At 44.8% G+C, this 12,727-nt stretch overlaps 2 protein-coding genes across 2 annotated transcripts in view; one reads left to right on the top strand and one right to left on the bottom strand.

The window, feature by feature from the left end:
• The first annotated feature begins 2,661 nt into the window (after nt 1-2,661).
• On the top strand, nt 2,662-7,191 carry LOC118113320 (ankyrin repeat domain-containing protein 34A). Its single transcript, XM_035162896.2, has 2 exons — nt 2,662-2,753; nt 3,311-7,191. The coding sequence occupies exon 2, from the start codon at nt 3,363-3,365 to the stop codon at nt 4,953-4,955; it is 1,593 nt and encodes a 530-aa protein (XP_035018787.1). The 5' UTR covers nt 2,662-2,753; nt 3,311-3,362; the 3' UTR covers nt 4,956-7,191.
• A 402-nt stretch (nt 7,192-7,593) lies between these two features.
• The window catches only part of iqgap3 (IQ motif containing GTPase activating protein 3), a 16,839-nt gene continuing 11,705 nt past the window's right edge, over nt 7,594-12,727 (bottom strand). Inside the window, exons 28-38 of the mRNA XM_035164789.2 lie at nt 12,486-12,570; nt 12,086-12,318; nt 11,853-11,985; nt 11,548-11,650; nt 10,703-10,844; nt 10,495-10,582; nt 9,835-10,047; nt 9,336-9,496; nt 9,122-9,247; nt 8,375-8,483; nt 7,594-8,299 (exon numbers count right to left, since the gene is read on the bottom strand). Coding sequence (XP_035020680.2) covers nt 8,186-8,299; nt 8,375-8,483; nt 9,122-9,247; nt 9,336-9,496; nt 9,835-10,047; nt 10,495-10,582; nt 10,703-10,844; nt 11,548-11,650; nt 11,853-11,985; nt 12,086-12,318; nt 12,486-12,570 — 1,507 coding nt within the window. The 3' untranslated portion in view covers nt 7,594-8,185. The remainder of the gene's footprint in view (nt 8,300-8,374; nt 8,484-9,121; nt 9,248-9,335; nt 9,497-9,834; nt 10,048-10,494; nt 10,583-10,702; nt 10,845-11,547; nt 11,651-11,852; nt 11,986-12,085; nt 12,319-12,485; nt 12,571-12,727) is intronic.

Raw genomic sequence — 12,727 nt, forward strand, 5'->3', positions numbered from 1 at the left:
CGGCATAGCTTCACCGCAGATCTGCTTTGTTAGCTTAAGTTGAGCCAGATATCGGAAAGATATCCGTGGTACGTTGAGCTCACTTCGTAGTTCAGCCCCCAGATGTTTATACAGTCCTGCTCACCATTATTGGCACCCCTTCATTTTTTGCATAACCTGTACAATATCTTCAGAAATAAATGGAAATGTACCAAATTTATATCATCAGGATCTTTTAATTGGAGGTCCAAAGTAATTTAACAAAGAAAATAGTTTTTTCAACTTGCATATTGTAATTTCAAAGAAGAAACAGAAAAAACAGCAGCAATAACGGCTCCCCTCTTTAATATTTGGTTGCACACCCTTTGGCAGTGACGACAGCCTCCAAACGGTTCTTGTAGCCATCTCGAAGCTTCTTGCACTTCTCAGCTGGTATTTTCTCCCACTCTTCCTTTGCAATTTGTTCAAGCTCTTGAACGTTTGCAGGGTTCTTTTCCCCAATAGCAGATTTCAGCTCACCCCAAAGATTTTCAATCGGATTGAGATCAGGACTCATTGCTGGCCATTTTAAAACAGTCCATTTTTTCCTTTTCAACCATTCCTGCGTGCTTTTGGATGTGTGCTTTGGGTCTTTGTCTTGCTGGAGGACCCATGATCTTCGACTCAAACCAAGTTTTCTTTCTGACATTTCGCTCTAAAACCTCTTGATAACTCTCTGATTTCATGATTCCTGTGATACGGTCAAGGCCTCCAGTGCCAGATGCAGCAGAGCAGCCCCACAGCATTATGGATCCTCCACCATGCTTAACTGTTGGTAGGGTGTTCTTTTCCTTGTAGGCTTCATTGCGCTGTCTGTAAACAAACTGTTGGTGTGCATTGCCAAAAAGCTCTATTTTTGTTTCATCTGTCCACAGAACATTTTCCCAGAAGGACTGCGGTTTGTCCAGGTACTCTTTGGCAAAGATCAGTCGTTCCTTTTTATGTCTTTTCCTCAGCACTGGTGTCTTCCTTGGCCTTTGCTCATAAAGCCCTGTTTGGTTTAGTGTGCAGCGTGTGGTACTTGTTGAAACCATGACCCCAGACTGTTCCAGGTTGGCCTTCAGGTCTTTGGATGTTTGACGTGGTGCTTTTCCCACCATTCGCACCAACCTTCGAAGACTTCGCTCATCAATTTTTCTCTTCCCCCCACGTCCAGGGAGGTTCTTGACAGTTCCATGCTTGCCAAACTTCTTAATAACATTACGCACTGTTGAAACAGGGATACCAAGGTCTTTGGAGATGGCCTTATACCCTTTGGAGGTCTTGTGTATGCTAATAATAGCTCCTCTGATGTCCTCAGACAGCTCCTTTGTCTTCACCACTGTGACAAAGGAACAGGGAATAACAGGTGGCTTTTTAAAACACGGAAGTCATCATTCATTGGCTAATTAATGTCACATGGGCACAGACAATTTATCACAGGTGATTCTCATTTGTGATTTACCACAGGTGAGTCATAATGTGTTTCCATACTGATTTACAGCAAAGGGTGCCAATATCAGTGACACAGCAAGCTTTAAGTTTTTCTATTTCCCCCCCATTGTTTATTGTTTTAAATTGTTGTTTATCATTTGCTCTTTTGTATCAAACACGAATTCTCTATAGAAAAAAGTTGTTTCACTTGATTCATTTTTTTCAGGAGATATTCCACATTATGTACTTAAACTTCTTGGGTGCCAATAATGGTGAGCAGGACTGTAGTACATTTCTATAAATACAAATGATATAAATGAAGATTGAGGTCAGTTTCTGCTACGTCAGCAAATCCTGTCAGTGTGTGTGAGTATGTGTGTGTGTGTGTGTGTGTGTGTGTGTGTGTGTGTGTGTGTGTGTGTGTGTGTGTGTGTGTGTGTGTGTAGGGAACTGTATGTTGCTGTGGAAACACTTCTGCAGGAATCCAGCACATTGTTACCATAGAAACTGTGTTTCCATAGTAGTAACAGTCAGTGTGTGTGTGTAGCTGTATTTCCATCTCTGTGAGGACCAGTCAGAGTTCTTGTCCTCACACACTGAAGACAGGTGAGGACACAGATTTAAATTGTGATCAGGTTTGTGTGAGTCCAGGTCCTGGTCCAGATCCTGTTCGTGTTCCTGGTCCTGGTCCTGGACCAGGTCTTGACGACAGACTGTAAATGAATGAATGCACACGTCTCTACTTCCTCTAAGAATGAAGCTAAATTATCTCGGATTCAAACTCTGCCACCTTGTGGTGATGATGTCATTTACAGTCAGAGTCTGTGTAGTGATCTTGGAGCTGTGGTATCAAAGTCCTGCCCACTCAAGCTCTCGACCAATCAGGAGTCAGTGTCAGCTGTCAATCATCACGTCTCAGCCTGTTTTCATATCATCAAATAACTGATTCAAACCAAACTGATCAGAAACACTTGAACAAACATCAGAGAGAGAAGAACGAGCTGAAACGACAGAAACATCTTTACAAACATTTATTTAACGTCTACTTTGATTTTTCTGTTTGGTCCCATCTGCTAACATGGAGGAGGTTTATGACCTATACGGCCTGCAGACACCAGGGGGCGATGCAGATGATGTGACAGTATTTACCCGATCTTTGTCTCATTGACTGTGGACAGTGACGGGGGTCGGGGGTACCTGGATGTTGCTGGAGCGGCTCTGGAGCAGGAGGGGAGGAAGGAGCAGGGAGGGGGAGGCGATGCAGCGGCTCAGTCTCAGTCAACATCATCGATAACTAACGATGAACGTTCTTCATCTCTGCGGTAAGAAAACACTTCATCTTCTTCATCAGCTGAGTGTGTGTTTCCGTGTGTGTCTGTGTGTGTGTCTCTGTGTGTGTGTCGCCAAATGTGACGGTTTGAGGATGATGCAGTAAATACAGCGTTTATCTGATCTCACACACACACACACAGACACACACACACACACACAAACACACACAGAGACAAACACACACAGAGACACACACACAGAGACAAACACACACACAGACTCACACTGGTGTGTAAATATAGAAATCACTGCGTCAGAGACTGATGTAAAAAGAACAGAATTCCTTCAGTCTGACATCTTCATCATCTTCATCCTCCTCATCATCAGTGACTGTATAAAAGGACGACCACCGACTGTAGTTAACAGACCAGTTGTTTGGTCAGTAGTTGGTTAACCGCTTGTTTTGGTTTTTCGTCCACATCTGCACATCCTGCAGGGATCAGACGACAGCGTCACATCAGCATCTCATTATCTGCTCCGTCATGATTGGCTGTTCACAGGTGAACTGACGTTGTTTTCTCTCCTCCTCATGTGACGTCTCGTGAAGGACGGCTGCTCAGTGTTAAGCTCGGTGCTCAGGGAGTCTGAGGTGAGGGATCATGGGAGATGGAGGTCCCCTGCAGACCGAGGGAAATGCCCTCCTCAAAGCCGTCTTCCAGGGAAAGCTGAGGCTAACCCGCCTGCTGCTCGAGGGTGGCGCCTACATAAATGAGGGCAACGAGCGCGGAGAGACCCCCATCTCCGCCGCCTGCTTGGGGAGCTACGATGACCCGCAGACCCGGCAGAGGATGCTGCGTTACCTTCTGGAGAAAGGTGCGGACCCAAACATCCCAGATAAGAGCGGCAGGACAGCGCTGATGCATGCGTGTGCCGAGCAGGCGGGGAAGGAGGTGGTGACGTTGCTGCTGGAGAACGGAGCTGATCCCAGCCTCAAAGATTACTCTGGATCCTCCGCCCTCGTCCATGCTATCAACAAAGGCGACCATGACACCCTGCAGGTCCTGCTTGATGCCTGCAAGGCAAAAGGCAAGGAAGTTATTATTATCACCACTGACACGTCTCCGTCAGGAACCAAGAAGATAAAACAGTACCTCAACTCTCCCCCCTCCCCAGCTATCGTGGATAAGTTGTCTCCGGCCTGTATGTCTCCCTCGGAGGTGGAGATCGCCACCTCCTCCCCAGGAAGAGATAAGAGCGACGAAGGGATTTTCAGCTTTGCCCTCACATCAGCTTTACCTTTACCTTCAGCTCGACCTCCAGGTGAGAAGAGGCCCCCGCCTCGCAAACTGCTGAAGAGGCTGAACTCGGAGCCCTGGGGCCTGGTGGCGCCCTCGGTGCTGAGCAGCGTTTCTCAGGACCGGGTAGACCGAGGTCTGGAGGAGGAGAGTTGCTGTGATCTCAGCAGGACGGTTGCTGAGATTAACGGCCTGTCAATCACAGAGCCGGTCAGACCTCTGCTGTCACGGCGACACAGCATCGAAACCCATGACCCCTGCTCCCCCAAACTCATGGACCGGTCCTGCTCAGAGGACTGCCCCACCCTCTCTGGCTCCTGGGCTGACAAAGTTCAACAACACCAGATCTTGTATCGTAGGAACACGGCCCCGGAGTCACAGGAAAATGCTGGAGGACCTGGGGCAGTTCCAGCTCGGGTCCTGGCTTATCCGAAACTGACCCGGATGGAGCACTATGAGTCAGACACTCACCTCTGTCCAGAGTCCATCCCTGGATCTCCAGACTCGGGTCGGGTGTCTGTGGAGCGGAGGAGGTACAATGCCTCCCCCATGTCCCTGTTCACCAGCTCCCCCAGGGAGTCACTGGAGAACATCCCCAACTCTGTGTCCCCCATTACCATGCGCCGCCGTCCCCCAGGAATCCTGGAGCGAAGAGGCTCTGGGACTCTCCTGCTGGACCACATCTCCCACACCAGACCTGGCTTCCTGCCTCCACTCAACATCAACCCTCAGAGACCCATCCCCGACATCCGTTCAAATGGTAAGTCCACCTCCCCGGTTCATGCTGCACACAAGATCCTGGTCCCGGTGGCCCCGGCTTCGCCCAAAAGGGGGCTGGACTTCAAGATGAAAAAGAAACTCATGAGGAGACACTCAATGCAGACGGAGCAGATGAAGCAACTCTCCACCTTCCAGGAGATTCTGGCTGAGAAGGTCGTTGAGTCCAATGGAGATTGATGACAGGAGGCTTCGGAGCAAGGCATGATGGGTAGCTGAAGAGATGTAACCATGACGAACACATTTAAAACCACATCTTTGTATCTGTGGAGAGCTGCATCTACGAGGAGTTCCGTTAAACCAGATTTAAATCTGAAACTAGAATCTGATTCTGAGTTAACATCAGATTAATTTAAGGTTGTAACAAACAGAACTTCCTGAAAACTTCGTGAAGTAAATCTCAGAGGTGGAGTCATGTGACACCTGTTTCAAGAGCTTCAGGTTTGCATTCACATGAATCTTAGATATTTTGACTTCACGACTGAACTGTCGATGAATCCAGAGTCCGGACTTAAAATGAGCAGGTCTCTTCTGTTCAGGTCCTGATTGAGTCGCCCAAGTTCCCTCTGAGCTGAACCAATCACAAACTCTTCAAAATATAACATTTCCTCCAGTCGAGTAGAAAAATATTTATTTCACAGAGAAAAGCGACGCGAACGTTTGTCTCCCCTTCGACGATTTAAAGTGTCGACGACCAGGAGACGTGTTTGAGATTATTTTGCTTTGAAACTGAGGAGTCTGAAGGCAGCACCATCTGCTGGACAAATACGAAACAAAAAAGAAAATATAAAGTCAATAAAATTCACAGTTTGTCGTTAAGTTAAATGTCACATTTTTAATGAAAGGTCAGAAATTAATGACATTTATTTAGTTTCATATAATCTTTGCTAAGGAAACATTAAACAGTGGAGTTCAGGTTTCGATCAGATGAAACATTTATTTTCGGAGTTTTGTCGAGTCGTCGTCGTCGTCGTCTGATGAACCACAGGAAGTTTTCTGGGTTCAAATTTCTTCACTTTCCTGAAGCTTCCTCTTTTATCCACTTCATTTAAAAACTGATGAATGTGACGACGCTCAGACTTGATGTTTACAGATGCACTAACTTGCACCAAGGTCGTGTCCATGTTCCAGCTGAAGAAGACGGTCGGAGGCTCTGAAAACTAAAAATAACATAATGAATTTTGTTTCATTCATTCATAATGAATCGACTTTGCTGTTCATACAGTAACTTTTCACTGTTTCAGTGTAAATGAATCTTTATTTCACAGAGAAAACGTCGCAACACACGAAACTTAAGGTCTAACTCTCAAAGACGCTGTGTTGTCTGTAAATACCGGAACGACTCCTGGTTCAGCCACAGGTCAAAGGACAAAGGCCCAGAGTCCAGTTCAGACTGATCCAGCACAGAAGTTGTTCACAAACTGAAACTAAAGAATGTTTCACCACTGATGAAAACGAGAAAAATAAACATTAAGAATCCTGTTACGTCGTCGTGACGACCAGGCAGTGAGTCAAACAGGCCACACATCATCATTAACAAACTGCAGCTGATGAACCAATCAAACACACCGAGTTCAGCTGTTCCATCAATTCCAACTCATCGCTGTGGTTGCCATGGTTTCTGAATCTTCCCTGTGACTGTAAATATTGGAACAATTAAAAACTACAGGAAGTGAAGTTGTAGTTTTTCTCCTGGTTGTCACAGAGTCTGTTTCATATTTGAAGAGTTTTGTTCCTCAGCTGATTCACTGTTGATCTGGATTCCAAAACCGTTTCTCCATGATGTGAACAGTGGAACCTGTCAACCTGTCTGGTTCAGACTGGTTGAATCTGGTTCAGACTGGTTGAATTTGGTTGTCTGGTTAAATCTAGTTCAGACAGGTTGAATCTGGTTCAGACTGATTGAATCTGGTTCAGTCTGGTTAAATCTAGTTCAGACTGATTGAATCTGGTTCAGACTGGTTGAATCTGGTTCAGTCTGGTTAAATCTAGTTCAGACTGATTGAATCTGGTTCAGACTGGTTGAATCTGGTTCAGACTGATTGAATCTGGTTCAGACTGATAAAATCTAGTTCAGACTGATTGAATCTGGTTCAGTCTGGTTAAATCTAGTTCAGACTGATTGAATCTGGTTCAGACTGGTTGAATCTGGTTCAGACTGATTGAATCTGGTTCAGTCTGGTTAAATCTAGTTCAGACTGATTGAATCTGGTTCAGTCTGGTTAAATCTAGTTCAGACTGATTGAATCTGGTTCAGACGTGGGTCCGGACCTTGCTGTTGTTGATACTTGAAGTTTAAACTAAAAGTATTTTTGTAATCCCGTCAGCTGACAGAAACATCTGTTGAATCTGTGTGAATCTATTTTTCTTCTTTGGTTGTGACGCAAACTGTGGAATAAAAACTTGTTTCATCTTCTGTTGTAACAACAGTGACTTTCACCGGTCAGAGTGATTTACTGACCTGAGCCTCATATATATATATATATATATATATGAACACGTATATACACAGACGTCATGGAGACATCAGGGCAAAATGTTTCAAGAAACTAGTTTTTTTTTCCTGAGTAACAAACTTTTGGTTTTATACGACGTGAAACATCATGAAGTGAAACTCACCTGGTCCTCAGATCCAAGTGGACTGATGGAAAACCAGCAGGGACGATACACTCGTCATTTAAAAGGATAATTTAGTCTGAAACTAAACCTGGTTCATGTTTAACCAACCAGAAGAAATAAAGTTCATCACTGAGCCGTTACTTAACCAACAACTTGTCAGTTACTTAACCAGCTAGTTAACAAACCGTCACCTCGTCAGTTCAATTTCAGGATCCATCATTTTTTATTTTTTTAAACTGAACAAACTAAAAACAGACAAATATTGATCAGATGTTATTGATCAGAAAAACTTAATTTGACTGATAGTGATATGTAGAAGGAATGATGTCTCACTCCTTTAAAATTCGTTAGTCAAACACAGGACTAGTCACAGAGATAGGCCAAAGATGCTTCCCTCTGATTCATATTGAAGGATACAAAAACACATTCTGTAACGAGACATTAAAACCCACTCAAATTTAAACAGTGAGACATCTTTTCACCGTACACTTTAATAAGAGGACACAGTTCAGGTTGGTGCAGATAGAAGTGAAGGAAGAAATCTCACTTTGTTAAACAGACAGATTCCATAGTGACACATCATTACAAAGATAGGACAGACACTGTGTAATCAAATGTTGATATCGTCACGATTATTCATTTGAATTGATCTCACGTTACTTTCACAAAAACATCATAAACAGAGATAGGAGTTAAAGATGTGTCACTCGGTAGGACACAGTGGCATATAAACATACTGTAATGAGAGGCATCAACACAGATAGGAGTGTAAAGTATGAGCATCACTAGGTTCATTTTTTGAAGAACTTCTTGTTGAGCAGGAAGATGAGCAAGTTGACGTTTATCTTCGCTTTATCGAACATCTTCATCACGGCCACGCCCTCATACTGCAGCTGCAGCAGATCCTGCAACACACACAGAGAGTTTTCACCTGCAGGTAACATACCAGCAGGACTGATGAGATCTGGCCTGGTTTCTACCTGGTACTTGAGCAGAAATTCTTCCATCTCGACTCCAAGAAACCGAGTTTTGACTCTGAAGCTTCCTCGCTCTGGACCAGCAACGATGTCAAACACCACGTTTTTAAACCTGGAACAGGAAACCACACACACAACTGTTTACGATGCTAAAACACGTAAAACAGCTAACGACATTAAATGGATAGTTCACTGATAAATTGAAATTCCTTTATTATTTCCTCAGCACTACGATGGGGGTCTCAGGGGTAAAAAAGAATCTAAAACAACTGAAGTAACTGGTGATCACTTCTTCAAACATAATAATACAACAGAAAAATACTGTGGTGTCCTGTAAATGTCTCCGATATCCTCCTAGGAGGCGTGTTCACGTTGGCACACGAGCTCTCGCACAGGTGGCACGGGAACATCACTACTTCCGCTTGTGGACATTTAGGTTTAAACACAGTAAATTACGCCATTTTGAGTGGACTATGAAGATCGGGGCTTGTGGACACTTGACACCACAGCAGCAGAATGAGACATGTTGTGTTCTGTTGTTTTATAACGTCACCAGTTACTTCAGTTGATTCTGCTCTGACACTTTACACCTGAAACTCCAGAAGTGCTTTGTGGACTCAGACACTTCACCCCCCCCCCCCTCCAACATAGTAGAGAGTAGATCATGAGTTTTTAACGGTTTACGTTAAAACGCTTGAGATTTACAATTTGCGTCGTATAATAACGTGACGTATACACGCGTGTTCTCACTGTGTCGGAGGCAGGTCTTCGATCTCCAACAGAACTCCCTTCTCCTGCAGCCGGGTGGCGCTGTAACTGAGTGCAGGAGGCTTCTTCTTCCCTGTGCTCTCTGCTGTCTTCTTTTTGTTGGATTTACTGTCAACCAATCACATTGAGTCAGTGTTTCAATCTCCTGTGATGAGGAACTCAAACAGCCAATGAAAGTGGGATGTTCCACCTGTACCTGGTAGTCAGATTGTCCAGACAGGAAGTGATGTAATGTCTGTAGTAGTCCACCTGTTCAGTTTGGAAGCTGCTCTTCACCTCCAGACTGCTCAGAGTGTGACGGAGCTTCAGTAGCTCCGCCCCCCGACGCTGACGGCGCAGACGCTGCTGCCGGATGTCCTGTAAGTGGGGGTGTGATTAAAAGACTTTAACCCGGTTTTTAAAATCACATGATGTTTAGTTCTAAAAACAAATGTGACAATGTTTCTTCAGATTTACAAAGTCACTGGATTCTGTTGTTTTGATGAGAACGTCATGAACTCACCGTCATGTATATACTTTAGTTATTGTGAAATTCTTTTGATTAGATTATGTCTTTATTGTAATTTAAATCAGGAGGCGTCGTACAACATCTGACAGGTTTTAACCGTTTCATGAAGGTTTTTAACAAGAGCTCTGATTGGTCAGCAGTGAAGGAACAAGAAGTGTGTGTGTGTGTGTGTGTGTGTGTGTGTTACCTTGGCAATCATCTGTAAGATTTGGTTTTCAGTCTGAGGTGATGTCAGGACACCGAGTCCCTCTAGACGACGAAGACTCCTCAGAATCTTCCTCTTCTTCTCCTCCAGACTCAGGTTGCCGTTAGCGACCAATGACTGGTTTCTCTTCATCTTTTCAGGGGTTCGAGCATCTTGTCGTGCTCTTCGCTGCATCAGCCAATCATGGCAGACTTCCTGTTTGGACAAACCACTTACAGTTTCTGTCTTACCGTAACCTTAACTTGACCTAACTACACCCAACCAAACTAAAGGTGATCTAAACTAAATTGTCCTAAACTAATTGAACCTGAACTAACGTATCCCAACCTGACCTAGCTTGACCTAACCCGTCCTTCACCCTGTCCCATCACAGAGCACCTGGAGTCTTGGCGATCAACGACTGACTGGAGGCTTAACAACCTAAGTTACCTTAACAAGTCAGCTATTGCTTCGCAGTTTATGTTAGCTAACGTTTACTCACCAAGTTCTTTTGCTAACTCTGGTTTTCTTCTGTTTCAATCACTTCTTTACTTCAGCTGAAGTTAGCAACCAGCTCATCTCATTAATTCATGTAACGATGTGAGGGTTAGGGTCGCTGTAACTTTGTAAACACGTATGAAGGTATGAATGTGTGTGAGTTACCTGGTCATGTGATGGGGACCTTCTCAGGATGTCACTCAAAGTGTCACCTGGTTGAGTCCTGATGACGTCGATGATCAGCTGCTTTGTGCTGGAATTTTTTTGCGATAGTTTTAAAAACATCATAAAAGGCAAAATAACTGATCTTAGTCCCATGAGCAAGGTAACAGACTAATTAACACAAGCAGGTGATGCTAACAGGCTCAGTTACCTGAGCAGCAGACCTCTGGCGTCTGGTTTGTCATCGGAGTCGTTGAAGATGTCGAACTTGTTGGTGAGAGTCAGAGAAACTTCGGTCTTACAGCTGTGAGTCAGAGCCGACTCTGGGTCTGATGGAGTTAATGAAGACTCTCCTGGAGGACAGAAAACATTCAGACCTGAAGATCCTCATGTTCCTCATGGTGGCACTGACTCATCAAGTCCTGAAGCTGTTCACAATTTACAGAATTAAATAAATATATAGTTCCGTTTCGTTGTAAACGTGTGCGTTTGTAATGTTGCGTTTTCTTACACTATATCACAGGTTGTGTTCTCGTGTTGATACTTCAAAATGATTCTCGTCATTAGTGAGTTGTCTTCTACAATATTCTGTCACTTGTTATAGTTTGTGTTCAGAGCTTTTTATAAACAGTCTGTGATGCAGAGTGAAAATGTCTGTTCATCCTCCCTGGTTCATCTGCACTGAAGAGTTTACAATCAATGTTTTTCATCAAATGAAGCTGAATTGTCTTTATTACTGTTTATACTGTATGTGTAGTTTATATATAAGTTTGAATGATTTACTCAAGTGATGTTATTGTTTCATATTTTTTCAGTCTGTTAAACAACCGACAATCTTAATTTTGAACGAATCACGTGTTAAAAATAACTCAACACTGAACTTTCTGTGATTAATAATAAACACAAAGAGACAGACATTTGTGAAATTAGTAGGTAGATTATATATTCTGTCAAACATTCATTCATTATAAATATGCCGCGGCTTTGTTTCTTGATCTAATTAATGAATCAACTATTAATAATAAAGTAGGAACACTGCAGTAGAAGTTGCAGTACCAGTGAGTTCCTGCAGGGGGGGCACTGGTCCGAGGTCTTGCAGCAGCAGTCTGAGCGGGTCGGAGGAGTCGGCACACAAAACGTCCTGATGCTCCAACAACAGCTGAACAAAGAAACACAGAGGAAACAGTAAACTGCGTCCAGGTCCAGACTGAGGTCCAGGCCCAGACTGAGGTCCAGGCCCAGACTGAGGTCCAGGCCCAGACTGAGGTCCAGGCCCAGACTGAGGTCCAGGCCCAGACTGAGGTCCAGGCCCAGACTGAGGTCCAGGCCCAGACTGAGGTCCAGGCCCAGTGTGTGCTCACCTTGTGCGTGTTGAGCAGCTCACTGACAGAGATGTAGATGACGGGTCTGCTGACAACGAGCAGCTCGGAGAACTCGTCCACGCTGAATCGCTCCTCAGGTTCAGGAACGTCACACACGCTCAACAGGAACTTCCTGTTAGGATTAGGGTTAGCAGTCAGATGTCGTTCTCTTCTGTAACGAGCAAGAACCTGAACCACAGTCACATGGTTACCATGGTTACGCCGACACTGACCTGAACCTGGTATGAGTCTGGCTGATGTACTGGTTCAGAGCTCTAACGTGGTGTCCGTCTCCGTGGAAGCATTTGTTGGCAGCGGCGTGTTGCAGCATGCGAGCAATAGAGCCCAGGACGTGACGCTGCTCCGGTTGCAAGGACGAGCCGGCCGACCGGTCCACGACATCGAACCCGTCCGGAGCCACGATGGCCGGGTTCATGTAGCGATAGTAGACCAGGTTACCTACGATCTGTCAGAGGTTCCATGTCAAATCTGAAGGTTCTTAACAACCGGAATGTTTTTACAGGTTCTACTGTTCAAATATTTACACAGGTTCAAGACATATGTGTATATGTAAATGAGAAAGACGCTTTTATTGTGAAGGAGTGCCTCCGGGCTCTACTTCCTGTTGCTCACCTTGTAGAGCTCGTCGTCGCTGGCGTCAGGAAACTTCGTCTTCAGAGCGTCTCTGAGAACCTTCGCTGTGTAACGCAACCCGTACCTGAGAGGACAACGTCAGGGGGACAGGTGAACTGGGGAGGAGGTCAAGTGGGGAGGAGGTGAAGTGGTGGACAGGTGAAGTGGGGGACAGGTGAAGTGGGGAGGAGGTGAAGTGGGGAGGAGGTGAAGTGGGGAGGAGGTGAGGAGGTGGAGACGTA

This window comes from Hippoglossus stenolepis, chromosome 8 (genome assembly GCF_022539355.2).
Source record: "Hippoglossus stenolepis isolate QCI-W04-F060 chromosome 8, HSTE1.2, whole genome shotgun sequence".
Classification (NCBI taxonomy): domain Eukaryota; kingdom Metazoa; phylum Chordata; class Actinopteri; order Pleuronectiformes; family Pleuronectidae; genus Hippoglossus; species Hippoglossus stenolepis.

Excerpts from the sequence above, each read along its gene's own strand:
- LOC118113320 (XM_035162896.2), top strand. The coding sequence starts at position 3,363 with ATGGGAGATGGAGGTCCCCTGCAGACCGAGGGAAATGCCCTCCTCAAA.